Source organism: Natrix helvetica (genome assembly GCF_964273705.1).
Source record: "Natrix helvetica genome assembly, chromosome: 3".
NCBI lineage: Eukaryota > Metazoa > Chordata > Lepidosauria > Squamata > Natricidae > Natrix > Natrix helvetica.
The window spans coordinates 109,889,178-109,904,604 of record NC_138549.1 but is presented as its reverse complement, the minus strand read 5'-3'; the positions used below and the strand labels follow the sequence as shown (position 1 = coordinate 109,904,604).

At 37.6% G+C, this 15,427-nt stretch overlaps 1 protein-coding gene across 5 annotated transcripts in view; it reads right to left on the bottom strand.

The window, feature by feature from the left end:
* GLIS1 (GLIS family zinc finger 1) overlaps positions 1-15,427 on the bottom strand; it is a 231,279-nt gene that overhangs the window by 20,594 nt on the left and 195,258 nt on the right. For all 5 annotated transcript variants that reach the window (XM_081949644.1, XM_081949646.1, XM_081949645.1 and 2 more), the window contains one exon: positions 8,263-8,413. In XM_081949644.1, the coding sequence (XP_081805770.1) occupies positions 8,263-8,413 (151 nt within the window). The remainder of the gene's footprint in view (positions 1-8,262; positions 8,414-15,427) is intronic.

Below are 15,427 nucleotides of genomic sequence, written 5' to 3'. Positions count from 1 at the left end.
GTTTCTTATGTTCTGAGCAAGTGCCATGGCTGTTCTGGAGAAGTCACTTCTCTCATAAACAGTAAAAGTCTTACTGCTGGATCCCACATCCAATTATGGTATCATACTAATCCTACCAAATATTCTTTATTTTAAATCTATCCCTTAAAGCTTTGCCACTAAACTAGGATAACAAAAAAGTACTATACACATGGGATCCATCAATTTTCCCTATCCGTGTAAAGATTCTTGCCTATTCCACTAAGGATTTAAACACTGATTCAGTTGAAACTTTTAACAAGCTCCAGTTATTTTGTTCTTTCACACATACGTCTATCACATTTGACAGAAATATGCTTTTCTTTGAGTCCCTATAATTTGACAATATTATCATCTTTTAACATTTTTTCCTCTTGAATGCTTGTTAACTAGAAATCTAAAGTGCCTCACAACCAAAATGCACCAAAGAATAATCAACATTTAATTTTATCCTAAAGCAAAATTGTATAGAAATATGTTTCTTTATAAGCTTTATTTGTACAGGGCTACTAGAGGCAAAATCAAATAGGCTTTGAAAAATCTTCAGTTCTTTTTTCCTATGCAGAAATAAGTCCTATTTAATTTTAGGAGACCTTGCTCCAGAGAAACATACCAGTTTATATCGACTTCCTTTTTAAAGTGAAAATCTAACATTTTTAAACATATTGTCCTCCAAACAAAAGATTCTAAATATGAAGGATCGTATAAAAATACTGAAATAAAATAGATATTTAACACAAATTTGGAGTCTCCTAGGAAAGCCCCCTGGGAACCATATATATGTTACGGTGAAAGACCGAAATTGGTGAATGTCAACATTCACCGGTGAATGTCGACATTCACCAGATACGCTTGGTGAATGTCCGAAAATACCCTTATCCTCTCGACACTCTTCTATTCGCGGAGTTTTTTTTTAAAAAACCTGCGATCCTGCGATCGACATAAAAAAAAAAAAACTCCGCGAATAGAAGACGCTTAAAAGGAAGCGAGGAGCCGAGGTATTAGGGTAAGGGGATTAGGGTAAGGGTGTATGTCCGAAAATACACTTATCCTCTTGACACCCTTACCCTAATCCCCTTACCCTAATACCTCGGCTCCTCGCTTCCTTTTAAAGCTCTTCTATTCGCGGAGTTTTTTTTTTAAAAAACCTGCGATCCTGCGATCGACATAAAAAAAAAAAAACTCCGCGAATAGAAGACGCTTAAAAGGAAGCGAGGAGCCGAGGTATTAGGGTAAGGGGATTAGGGTAAGGGTGTATGTCCGAAAATACACTTATCCTCTTGACACCCTTACCCTAATCCCCTTACCCTAATACCTCGGCTCCTCGCTTCCTTTTAAAGCTCTTCTATTCGCGGAGTTTTTTTTAAAAAACCTGCGATCCTGCGATCGACATAAAAAAAAAACCTCCGCGAATAGAAGACGCTTAAAAGGAAGCGAGGAGCCGAGGTATTAGGGTAAGGGGATTAGGGTAAGGGTGTATGTCCGAAAATACCCTTATCCTCTCGACACCCTTACCCTAATCCCCTTACCCTAATACCTCAGCAGATATGCTTCCTTTTAAGCGTCTTCTATTCGCGGAGTTTTTTTAAAAAAACCTGCGATCCTGCGATCGACATAAAAAAAAAAACTCCGCGAATAGAAGACTCTTAAAAGGAAGCATATCTGCCGAGGTATTAGGGTAAGGGGATTAGGGTAAGGGTGTCGAGAGGATAAGGGTATTTTCGGACATTCACCAAGCGTATCTGGTGAATGTCGACATTCACCGGTGAATGTCGACATTCACCAGATTTCGGTCTTTCACCGTAACATATATATAATTAATATACCACCTATCTCATTTAATGTTGAAGGTAGGACAAGAAGCAATGGATGGAAAACTAATCAAGGAGAGAAGCAACCTAGATCTAAGGAGAAATTTCCTGCCAGAAAAATTAACCAGTGGAATGATTTGCCTCGAGAAGTTGTTGATGCTGCAACAGTGGAGGTTTTTAAGAAGAGATTGGAAAACCATTTGTCTAAAATAGTATACGGTTTCCTAGTTGCGCAGGGGGATGGACTAGAAGATCTTCAAGGTCCCTTCCAACTCTATTATTCTGTTATTTGGTTAATATTACTTGTTTCTGCAAATATGCTTATGAGGAATATTTTCCTTTAAGGTGACAGTATACTATGGTATAAACTGTCCAGGATTATGAATAACTTTGCAGGTGGAGGCTTTCATTTTGCTAAAGATGGCAATTCTACTCTTCTACGAAGAGAGAAGTAGTGCTACAAATAACAATTTAGCTTGTCTAGAATGATGAACCACAATGGGGCAAGCGCTGAGAAACATGAAATATTGTTTTAGTGTGCACATTGGGGCACATATTTAGCCATACTTAGGCACCACACCTATTTCCTGTAGCTTCAGTTTTTAATTTTTTTTGAAGGGCAGGTAATCCTTGATGTGCAACCACAATTGAGTCCAACATTTCCATTGCTAAGCAAAACAGTTGTGAATTTTGCCCTATTTTACCACTTTTCTTGCATGGTTGTTCGTGGCTTCCTCGTTGTCTTTGCTTGTCAGAAGGTCACAAAATGTATCATATGACCCTGGGACGCTTGCCAAGAATTTTGATCATGTGACCACAGGGATGCTACAATCATCACAAGTGTGAAACACAGTCATAAGTCACCTTTCCAATACCTCGTAACCTCACTAAATGAATGGTTGTAAATTGAGGACTACAGATTTTCCCCAAACACACAGACACATTGTCAGGCTCTACTGATCAAACTGGAACAAGTGCAAGTGTTAATATAGCACATTGCTACCTAGAACTTTAAAAGCAATAACAAAAAACTCTAACATGACAAACTCTACTTTTTATATGACCAACTGCTCCTAAAAAACCATCCTTAATTAATAGTAATATAAATTGGTATGAAGTTACCTGATCTCTATGTGTCACATGCTTCTTTATTAAAGGGAATTAAATACTACTCATATGTAGCCAGGGTAAATATATTTGGTAATGAAGTCAGATTTTGTTAGATCATTTTCAAGTAAATTAAATATTTTTTTGTCAAACTATGTAAACGTCTTAAAAACCTTTTGGGAAAACTGAGTGCTGCCCTTGTTACTGACTTTGGCAAAGAACAAAATAACAAGAGCCTTTTTTGTTGTTGCTTTTAAAAAAGAAGGCTTTGAATCAAATTCTTAGCCTTTCTCTCAAACATGAGTAGATTTCTTGTGCTCAGCATCTTGTGGTGTTTGGCTTCTTTCATATTTGATGATTCAGTCATTACAGTTTCTGATAGTAATCGTTTTGCTCAATCCCAAAGACTTAAGCTCAGGAATTCAACCCTGTCATCACTTTGGCTCATGGTGCACAAATTGTGTACATTCTGTATATTTCAACAAGGAGTCTGAGAGATGAAAAATGAGGCAAATATTGTAGCTTACCAAAAGGGTAAAACAGGTAGAAAATGAAGGCCACAGATTGAATTTGCGCAGTAGGTAATCAGTATACATTTTTATCTGTGGAGCATATACAATACAATACAATACAATACAATACAATAGTAGAGTTGGAAGGGACCTTGGAGGTCTTCTAGTCCAACCCGCTGCCTAGGCAGGAAACCCTATACCATTTCAGGCAAATGGCTATCCAACATCTTCTTAAAGACTTCCAGTGTTGGAGCATTCACAACTTCTGGAGGTGTCTACTACAGATTGTCCTCGCTTACTGATCACCCATTCAGCAATCATTCAAAGTTAACAATGGCACCAAAAAAGGGAGATTTACAACCCATGCTCAAAGTTGTGGCTGTTGTAGTATCCACGTAGTCATATGATCGCAATTTGTGTGCTACAATGTCACACAATCATGTGATGGCCATTTGTCACCCTCGCAGCCAGCTTCCAACAAGCAAAGTCAAGGGGGAAACCAATAGGAAGTTTCATTTCACGTAACAATTGCATCACTTTGCAACAGAGTTCCCAACTATAGTCAGTAAGTGAGGACACCCTGTATTAACAAAAGTACAACATTCCAATAACTTGAACACAGGGCCCTAAAAAGATTGTAGAAAACTCTTAAAAGGGACATCAGCCTTGTGTTAGCAAGCAATAGTATTAGCTTTCTGTGTGATTATTTCAAGTGCATTTTCTGCTACAAAATATTATTATTATATTATTTTAGAAAGCCCAGAGCGAATCTGAGTGTTACAGTACTTACTTTAGATTTTTTTATTGTTGTTAATAACAATATTCAATAGAGTATCAAATAGTATTTCTAGTCCCTGTACAATGTATGCAATAAAATGCAGTAAACCACTAAAAGTACTTATCTACTCTGTAAGATAAAATTGGTACAATAATACAAATATAAAGTGTAGCCACCATCAGAGAATAACAAGCCCTAAAATAAGATATTATAAAAGTGATCTTAACATAGAAATAATATATTTATATATTATATTATTTTAAAATCCTTGAAATAAAAAATAACTGTACATGCTGTCAAAGCAATAGTAATGAGAGCACATGGAACCAATTTCACTTGCAAGAACAATCCAGATTCAATGCTATTGCCTAAGTCATTATTCCTACTATTGAAGAATGAATATTGTAGTATTATTTCAGGAAAGGTTTTTATAAATGACTTTGGAGTTTGGGTAGAGAGGGTGCATTGAATCACCACAATTTTGAATTAGGCTAGTAAAAAGGTAGAAGTCAAGATTTAAGTGAGAGGTGGCAAACATGGCTGCAAAATTCCAATGAATTTCTCAGGATTATATTTTACACTACCTAATGATAGGTTATCTTTAAAAGTACACCCACGTACATTATATCAATAGATGTGGAATATGAATCGTGGTGGATTATACACTTCCAAACAGAATTAGGCTGTGATACAAACTGATAAAACTGATAAAAAGCCATGCCACAGAATCTGTTAGAGCTTCTTCTAGCACAGTGATGGCAAATCTTTTTGTAAACAGGTGCCAAAATTGTGTGTGCATGCACAATAGTGTGCCTTCACCCACAATGCAATGTGCCCTGCCCACCTGCGCATGTGTGTGTGGGGGGGATTTCCACCCTCCCCAGGCTTCGGAGGCTTTCCTGGGGAGGGTGAAACGGCCTCCCCTGGCCCTTCGGAAGGCTGAAAATCAGCTGGCTCCTGCGCACATGCGTGCTGGAGCTGACGGCTCGCAAGCCAGCAAATATGGCTCTGTGTGCCAACTGTGGCACATGTGCCATAAGTTCCCCATAATGGTTCTAGCAGTTATGAATCCAGAAAGAGTCCCAGAGTTCCTAACCTTTTAGGGGAAACATAAACCCTTTAGAAAAGATTCAATCCCTTAATTTGCTTTGAAAAACTATTCCGATGGTTTGTTTCAGATTTGTCTGAACACCATTCTACTTAGCTTACTTCAACAAATGACAACAGCTAAGTATCAATTAAGAGAGAACTAATATACCATTCACTACTACACTTTTCCACGACACTGCAATTCCTTGACAAGGTATTCCCAAATACAAAACTGCAGGATTATAGAGAATGCCTTGTCTTGAATACAACTAGTGGTTTACTTCAAAATTCAGCACAGGAAATGTGGGCCTATGTAAGCAGAATCTATTGCAAAACTCGTTATGATGGAAAAACACCACAAATTCTGTTGCTAAAACAAATCTTGCCTTAGTGAGATCACTATGACTAGAATAAATAGTATTATAAATTAGTGGCATGTAATGTTATCATATATTTGCATACACACACTAGCATATTTTCCAATTTAATCAACTTCACTGCACCCCAAAAATTAAGCGAGGGGCCAGTAGCATAATTTTAAATATATATTTCTTACTGCACTTATAATAATTCACTCTACCATCAACATAATTATTAGATTTTTAAAAATCTCATTAAAAAGTATTCAAATTAACATGTGCCAGTGTATGTTTTGTCAGTTTTCAGACATTCCTAGTTTTCAGGCAAATAAATTCTGAATTAATTAAATTAAATGTTAGACTTGCTTCTAAAAAAAAAGCATAGTTAAAAGCATATTGACACTATTTGCTTTCTTAGATTATTAGCATGTTCTTCCACTGCATGTTAGCAATATCTCTCTCTATCCAAATTCAATCGAGTAACAGTCAAAACCAATAAATCTTACATTTGTTCCTGGCTGAAGCTTAAGGAGGAACATCCAATAAAAAAGTGAAATCATTTGGCTTGTTTCATATGTCTTTGACACAATAGATTACATCAATGGAAAGGAATAAATCAATCAGTAATATATAAGAAAAAGATTCTTGAAATAATGGATTTCCTTAAGAAGGCTCAAAATCAGTATCATGACAATGGGAAGGGAAAACCATAGAAGACCCGAGAAAGCAAGTGGAGAAAAAAAACTAGAAACGAACAAAAAAAACAAACCCTCTATTTGTATTCCCAATATCCTAGTCCCTCAAGTGGAATGTTACAACAGAAAGAATTTTAGTCTTTACTGATCCTTGGCAAGTCACAAACTCTGAGCTGTAGTCCCAATTTCATGTTAAGATTGTTTCCTAAGGAAAGAATATCAACTAATTTATATTTATAGGGAGGCTATAATATACATGGGTGTTTGCATGGATACACACACTTTTTAAAATAACTTGACATACTACTTCATAAAATAATATACGAGGTCATAAAGATTACATCTGAAAAACAAGAATTCCTTCTGTTAGCTAGGAGTGAATCACTTAATCTAGTACTCCATGATATGGTAAGCCGATGGAGTTATTTTAAAAAGTGTCTATGTGTGCATGTACATTATGGCCTTCTGATAAATATAAATCAGTCCGTGTTCCTTCCTCAGATAGCAGTCTGAATGTGAAGCAGGGACTATAACTCTCAAATTAAGTGATTAACTCCCTCATCACCGATAGAAGGCAATATTTGAGCTATGATCCAAAATTATATTTGCAATTCTGAGAAGACTGGCATTTTATACTTGCTAATAACATTTAACATTCCATTGCCCAACAAGTTGGAACATAAGCATAATTAGGCAATATTAGAAGAGATTCAGAAGCAAAACCTTTTCTTTTAAATAATGTTTAGGGAACATCCACAAGTTCCACATTTGAAACAGTTTCTTCCAGTTTTTATTTACTTCTCAAAAATAAAGATCACTCTTATTGCAGTCTGTGATTCAGGTTTTTTATGAGAGCAAAGTCAAAATAGAACAAAAGCTGGGTGGCCAAAAGAACAAGCCTATATAATTGCAGTATGGGAAAACTTTTTAATAGGAATTGGATGGAAGCTCTATTTTCTTTAAATACACTCAGTTTTTGAATGCCTGAAAAATTACCGGACCTCAGGAAATTTAATTTTCCCACTACCCAAATAGAGCTTATAGATGCTGGTTTAGTAAGCTATACAGTTATAGGCATTATTATGGGTCACATATAATTTTCTCTTTCTCCACTCTAAAGGCCTGTCATCATTAGAAGCTACAATCTTAATCTCTTTCCTAAGTATACTTTTGAAATAAAACACTGCCATCTATAATTTGTTTTGAACTCAGAAGCATTCAGTTTATCCAATTTTACCACATAACAGTAGTTTTCAAAAGTACCTTTTAAAAGTGTGTATATATGTATCCCCACTTACCCACATTTAATGTAAAAGAAAATATAATTCCCAAAATGCATATGCTCAATCACATGAGAAGAGGACGTGGGAAATTATGAGCACAGAGCTCAAGTTTCAGAGATGTGCCTCTATGCACCTGATGAAGTAAGTTACACAAAATCTTATATCTTTTAATATAATTTGATAGTCTGAAAGACTTTCAAAGATTTTTTTGTTATCATAATCTAACAGGACTATCCTACAAGTTCCATGGACCAATAAGTCTTAGGCAAGTGATCTTCTATTTCCCTTTAGGGATCCATTTTGGTTTCTTAGAAAAAAATAGTTCTGTAAATGTTCCACCACTCCAATATGATTTACAAATGAAGCTCAGAAAGAGTCATTCTTTTGTCCTTCACTTTTCCAATATGTATCTTTAAGATACATATTGTTTAGAGAAAACTCATTCTTTCTTCAAATGGAAATAATTGCCAGTCAACGAAGCTTCACACGTAGTAGCAGGCTGAATGTATATGACTGCATGCAAAGATCTTTCCTGTTCTTGAGTTCAAAAGACGCAAACCAAAGAGAGAAAGTTGGAATATTAAAAATTGAGAAATATTTTATTACATACCCTTCTCCGTCACTTTCTATGGGTGATACATGATGATGTGCATTAGTGAGAGCTGACTCAAGTATATGTTGCCTTGACAGAACATTCTGATGCTGTGGTAGAAGACCAGTTGATAGTCCATTGTGGTTTGTGCTGGAACTAGTATACATTCCTAAGGAAAGAAAATATCAGTGAAAACTTTTATGCTTCCCCTAAAAAGCATCTTTTAGCACAGATGTTTCAAACAAATTGCAATAGGCTTTTGTCTTACATTGAGAATGAGAATGAAAGTATCTTCCAGATTTTAAAAATATAAAATCATGTATATCTTAAATATTTAGAATATGGTATAGAGAAAATGAACTAGATCCAATATATTGTTTCTACTGTACATGGAAAAACAAAGATGGTAAACAAAAGTCTTTAACGTGTGTTCCCCAGCAACTTATACTAAAAGACACAGTGCCTCCAATTTTGGAAATAAGATATAATCATTATTGCTTATAATTACTTATTTGCCATGGAATTATCTAATTTCCCTTTTAAAAGCTCATTAACCTGGTGGAAATAACTAACATATCCAAGAACAATTGGCTGTAGAGAATAGTTTTCAATGGTTTTTGAATTCACAGTTAAAAGAAAGATTAAAAGTGGATAATAGGATTGGAACTGAATAACAGAAAACAGAATTTGAGGCTGAACTATGTATAAATGATGAACATATAACTGCTATAATGTATAAACTTTTATTGAAATTTAAGCAGCAAAAGAACAAGTGAAACACTGCATGATAAAATGGGCTAACATATGTTTGCACATAACAGATGGAACAGTGGGAAAATATGTGATTAAAAGGTTTGACATTTACATTATGTTATAACTTCAGAGAATTTTTATAAAATGATGTACTATTGGTATATGACTCCAGAAAAATTGCCTAGAATGCATAAAAGTACTTCAAATTCATGTAATGTAAAAATTACATAAATTAGAGAATTTATGCTAGAGAGAAGTTCTCTGAAGATGGGCTCCAGCACGAGTCCGAAAGCTCAGAAGACAAAACTTCTGGTCCCGGTGATTGGATCAGATTGGATCATGCAACATTATCTTGGAACATGTATATTCAGACAGAAAATAAATGATATCAGTTTATTTTTGGGTACAAATAAAAATGCAAGGAAGTATTTCTTCCCCTTAGTGAAGAGCAATTTTGGAGATAAAAGAACACAAACAAATTATACATAACAAATATAACAATTTTAATTGCACTGTTTGAACCAAGCCCTAATACACTAAGGAGGACAACCCACCAGCTGGACTGTAATTGAACCAGCGAGAAGTCAGCTTGTTCTGAAAGGATGTTCACGTATTTAAAGAAAAGGAATCACACGGAGATGAAGTATTGAATTCTGTTCCTTGAAATAACTAAATCTTTATATGCATCACAGGGAATGGCCACTGAAAGTGAAAGTACTGAATAAGCATAAAAGCTCTGCAGCTCTTTACTTACCCAATATTGTTCATGAGGTCAGCTGCCTGCATGGAAAATATGCTTGCCTGAGCTGAAGGTCAAAAGGAGGAGGAGAAGGACATTGAAACACAATGCCAAGTCTTTTTATGGTTTAAGGGAGAATTGTTCTTATGATTGGGCAGCTATGAAACATATTTTTCTGGCAATGTACAGGTAGTCCTCGACTTATAACACTTCATTTACTAACAGTTCAGAGTTACAACGTCATTGAAAAAAGAGCTGTATCATCATTTTGACACTTATGACCATTGTAGCATCTCCATGGTCACATGATCAAAATTCAAATGCTTGGCCACTGGTTCATATTTATGACAATTGCAGTGTCATGTGATCAGCTTTTGCGCCCTTCTGACAAGCAAAGTCAATGGAGAAACCAGATTCACTTAACAACCGTGTTACTAACTTAACAACTACAGTGATTCTCTTAACAATTGTGGCAAGAAATGTCGTAAAATGGGGCAAAACTCACTTAACAAATGTCTCACTTAGCAATGTAAATGTTGGGATCAATTGTGGTCATAAGTTGAGGATTGCCTGTATACCAGCTTTAAAATAATGCCTTAGCAAGCTAACATTGCTAATATCATTTTTATGCATAGACTGTTTTTATTTCTGAAGAAATAACAAATAGGATGAAAGTTTTTATCAATGCTCATATCAGGAAAGACAGATTCAAATTCAGCACCAACCTCTTAAAACCAATCAAGAAATTATAAGAACATTAGTAAGAGCGTGTACAACTCTAGTGATTTATATATCTATGAATAGTATAAACTAACATCCTTCAAAACTCAAACTGGTTTCTTGAAACTTGCATTTTTTAAATCCCAGTTTGGTCCCTTAATTTTCCTGTTAACAGTACCGGCTTTGGAACAAACAGATGGCCTTGCAGTGATGTGCATTAGTGCTCTCTACATTTCCATTTTCCCCTCATATTTTTATAAGTGCTCCAACCACAAGCCTTTTCTTAGGGATAAGTCCTTTTTGAGGGAAAGTCCTTTTGAGAACACATGACAAGTTATTACAAGCTGTTAAAGAAAATGTTGTTTTACCATTTTATTCTCTGCAGATGGTATAATAGATTCTGCCTCTGTTTTTCATTTATATTTCAGACACCTGTGTGATTTCAGGGTATTATAATTTCTTTCTTAGGACATCTTGGTATGCTTAATCCATATGCTAACATTCATATGACATTTTAAAATATGTTATATTATATTGTATTACATTACATCGACTGAATTATATTATTCCTATACGCCACATTGCTTCTATTTGATTGAAATAGAAAATCAAATAAATGGCAAATATAAGAGGTGAAAAAGGGAAAAAATGCACATTTCCAGATTCCTGAAAATTACAGGTGCTCCCAGAGTCATTTACTTCCAGAAAGCTTACTCTCTCTGAAAAGTTGAAATTCTGAATAAATGAACCAGCTGACATAAACACAGACAGATAATGTCTTTCTATCAGAGCATATGTAACTATTTGAACAAAACTGAAAGTTCATTCTTTTCCCTTTGTTTTATATCTACAATCCTAAGCGTATTCAAGTTCCACTTTTTAGGCCTTATCAAAACAGTGCTAAACTAACTACGCTTGGACACAAAGCTATAGTAATTCTGCAAAGAGCAATCATCTATAGTGGATAGATTCTTCTGAATATTTATTCAGAGAGATATAATCTCTCTCTCTCTCTCTCTCTCTCTCTTTTCTGCTACAGTTAATAAAGCTATTCTTTGTTGTAAATTGATCCACATTTCTTTCTTTTTTAATTCTCTTATACGTTAATAAGGATACAGTGTTATGCAGAGGTGTACTTATAACAATTTTATAGACAAATGATACTATTTACAGTCGCGCGGGGGGGCGCGAAATGTTTTCTTCTTCCTAGGGGGGGCATGACAGAAAATAATTGAGAAGCACTGAGTTAGTAGCTTGATTGCTAAGTGAATCTGTCTTCCCCATTGACTTTGCTTGTCATAAGTTCACAGAAGCTGATCACATGACCCTGGGATACCACAAGCATCATAGATACTTGCCAAGCATCTAAATTTTGATCAGGAGCATGGGGATGCTGCAACATTTGTCAGTGTGAAAAACAGTCATATGTTACTTCAAACTGTCACCAAACCAATGGCTGTAATTTGAGCATTACCTGTATGATAAATTTCATACAGAGAACAAAATTTTTAAAAAGCAGAATAGTACACTGGAACTAGGAGCAGAGTTAATTCTACTTTAGGAAAGAAAGAAGTTAAGAAATCAATATGGAAGTTAAGGGAAATAAATTCACATCTCATACCAGTTTATACTAGGCTTATTTGCTTACATTGATAAATAATATGCCAATGAAATGAAATAAAATAGCAATTTTAGGACATTATTCATTGTCATGACTAAGAAACATCCAATGCTGCTAATTTGCAGAAAATACTTTGAACTGGTATTCTGGGCAAATTACTATTTGTCTGTTCTGTAGAAACTATGTAATTATAGTAAAGCAAGGCCACTGTAACATAGGCTAAAATTTTGTTTCCCTGTACAGATCCTAAGGACCAAAATATTTAGTTATTTTAGACCCTCTGTGCATTTTCAGATGAGGAGCAGTCACTTACTGTAGGTACAATATCCTGCACCTAAGCTGCATAAGTGCAGGCTCCTGGTATATATCTTAGCTGTGAGTGTTTGTGTGGGTGTGTTTCCTAACACATTAACCACTTCAGATTATAAATACATGTAATCCATCAAAATCTAAATGGCTTAACCTTTAGCACTAACATCTGTTAGAAAACTAGCAACATAATAATCTGGGCTAAAGGCTTTTTAGGGATTCTGCCAAGTAACTGCAAAGATAAAAGAAATAAAATTGTAAGTTCAGAAAAAGCAAACAAAACAAAAGTTTTCAACACTGTATTATTTTCCTGTAAGTCCCACAAACATCTCAAAACTGGGGTCAACATCGCCTAGTAGATTGTTAACACTCTAAGGATATGATTTGCTGGAAACTATTCTAAATCACAGTGAACTACTTCAGAGAAGATTGTACATCACCTGAAGTAACGTGGATCTTTCTCCAATATCAATCAAGTTATTCCAAAATGATTAGGACTTCAATAAAGTGATTTAGGCAATACAGAATCAGATAAAAATAACCACAGACAGTCGTGGAATGCAGTCTAAAGCTGGAGGAGAGAGAGAGCAAAGAGATCATGAAGCTTGGAATATTTGATATTCAGGAAAAGGGTGAAAGCAGACCCTCCCTAGAAAGTCACAAAGTATATCTAGTAGTTAGCAGACTGTTGCATTAGTCTGGCAAGATTTCTGTCAATAGGTGAACATAGTAAAGTAACTACTCAAAAGTATATATACACATCATTTTTGGTTCCTTGGGGGTTACATAAATCTTGCCAGATTAAAGCAGCACATTTGCTGTCTTTTTGTTTTCTGGGAAGGCCGTCTCCCTTCTTCAATTTAGGAATACATTCCACAAGTGTACACACACACACACACACACACACACACAGAGAGAGAGAGAGAGAGCAAAGGGAGAATGGAGAGTAAAAAGTAGATTGTGATTGACAAACTTTGCTTTTACACAAGGAGTATATTTATAACTATCTATATCTGACGGAACGTGCTAGTACCGTGTTTCCCCGAAAATAAGACAGGGTCTTATTTTCTTTTGACACCCCCCCCCAAATAATCGCTTGGCTTATTTTCGGGGAGGTCTTACTATTTTTGAGGTGCAGAAGACGAAGAGTGTGGTCACCTCATGACTTCTGCTGTGTTGCAATATTTTTGGGGAGAGCTTATTTTCAGGGGTGGATTCATTTTAGCATATGTGCTCAAAAGCCGGATTAGGCTTATTATCCAGGGAGGTCTTATTTTCAGGGAAACAGGGTAGGAATGTTCAGAATCTGGTTTACGATCAGCGCTAAAATCTGCTTTCCCCTGCTTTTCCTGAAGATGCTGCCTGTCTGCAAATTAAAAAGGGAATCTTTGAGTTACAAGTAGCTGGAAGAGAATGGCAACAGTGCTGTTTTCTGTACTCCTGGCTCATAAAGTAAAGAAAGCTATCAATCAACCTGGGTTTCCCCATGAAGCAAAGTGAGTAAAACAAAACCCACCACCTCTCTGCCTAAAAGCAGGTAAGGAGAGGAATGCCTGGAAGAGTTTACAAGCAGGGAGATGTTAGATGGACTGATGAACTCAAAGCCATAATGATCAGCTGTGGTCTTCATTTCTCTGCAGCGAAAGAGTGAGAACGCTCTGACCCATTACTCCGTGCACAAGCGGCTTGAATGCTAGAATCTTGGTTGTGTGTCAATTATTTTAAGAAACTGAGTTTTGCATCAAGTACTTCTTTATGTGCTTATGAACTGACAAAAGGTTCCTTTATTTCTTGTGTGATATTTTAATGAGTACAAAAAATGTTGTTGCTACACCTCTCAATAATGTGTTTCATACCCACTCTACACTAATACTGTGTTTCCCCGAAAATAAGACAGGGTCTTATTTTCTTTTCACACACAAAATATGGCTTGGACCTTATTATGAGGGGAGGCTTTATTGTTTTGGGGTTGCCGGGCAGCTGCTCTCTTGCGAGCGGGCTCCCAAAGAGCCAGGCACAGCCTCATGGGCGAATGGCTGTGTTGAAGTGACCACACTCATGAGCAGCCACCCGGCAAACCCCCTTTCCAGCCGGGCACAGCGCCATTCACTGACCTAGGGTTATCGCCTAGCCACATGAGCGCCTGTTTGCCGCTGCCTGGCTCCCGCGGCTTGGCGCCTTCAAAGTGGCAGTGAATGGTGCTCTGCACGGCTGGAGTGGGGGCTGCGTGAGCGGCTGTTCCGCTCTCGCTCACGCGCCTGCCAGCCTCATGATGCCCTGGCCCAGCTCGCTCCACACAGCCAGGGTGCTGCCGCCACCGCATGGCTTTTTCTGCGGCTTCCAAACCGAGTCTTCCGGCAGTGGCCGCTCTGGGCATACGCTGTATAGTTGTGGGCCAGCTGCCAGCAGAGCATACACCCATAGAGCGTACGCCTAGACTCGATTTGGAAGCCGCAGAAAAAGCTATGCGGCGGCGGCAGTGGCAGCGGAGGTGCCCTGGCTCTGCAGAGAGAGCTGGGCCAGGGCATCTTGAGGCTGGCAGGCGCGTGAGCGAGAGCAGAACAGCCACTCACACAAACCCCCCCTCCAGCCGTGCAGAGGCCATTCACTGCCATTTTGAAGGCGCCAAGCCGCAGGAGCCAGGCGGCAGCAAACAGCCACTCACGCGGCTTGGAGATACCCCTAGGTCAGTGAATGGCACTGTGCCTGGCTTGAAAGGGAGTTTGTCGGGTGGCTGCTCATGAATGTGGTCGCTTCATGGCTGCTGTGCTGCATTGCTGTGACAGCGCAACACAGCCATTCGCCATGAGGCTGTGCCCGACTCTTTGGGAGCCCGCTCGCAAGAGAGAAACTGCCCGGCAACCACCCTCTTCAGCTGGGCCCAAAGCTGCTCACCAACCTAGTGGTATCCCGAAGGTGCTAAGCAACGTGATCACCTTTGCCTCCCCCCCCCAGTTCCTGCGGCTTGGCACCTTTGGTGACCTGCGCTCTGCCTAGCCGGAGGTGGGAGGTTGTCCAGGGGGCTTATTTGCGGGGGAGGG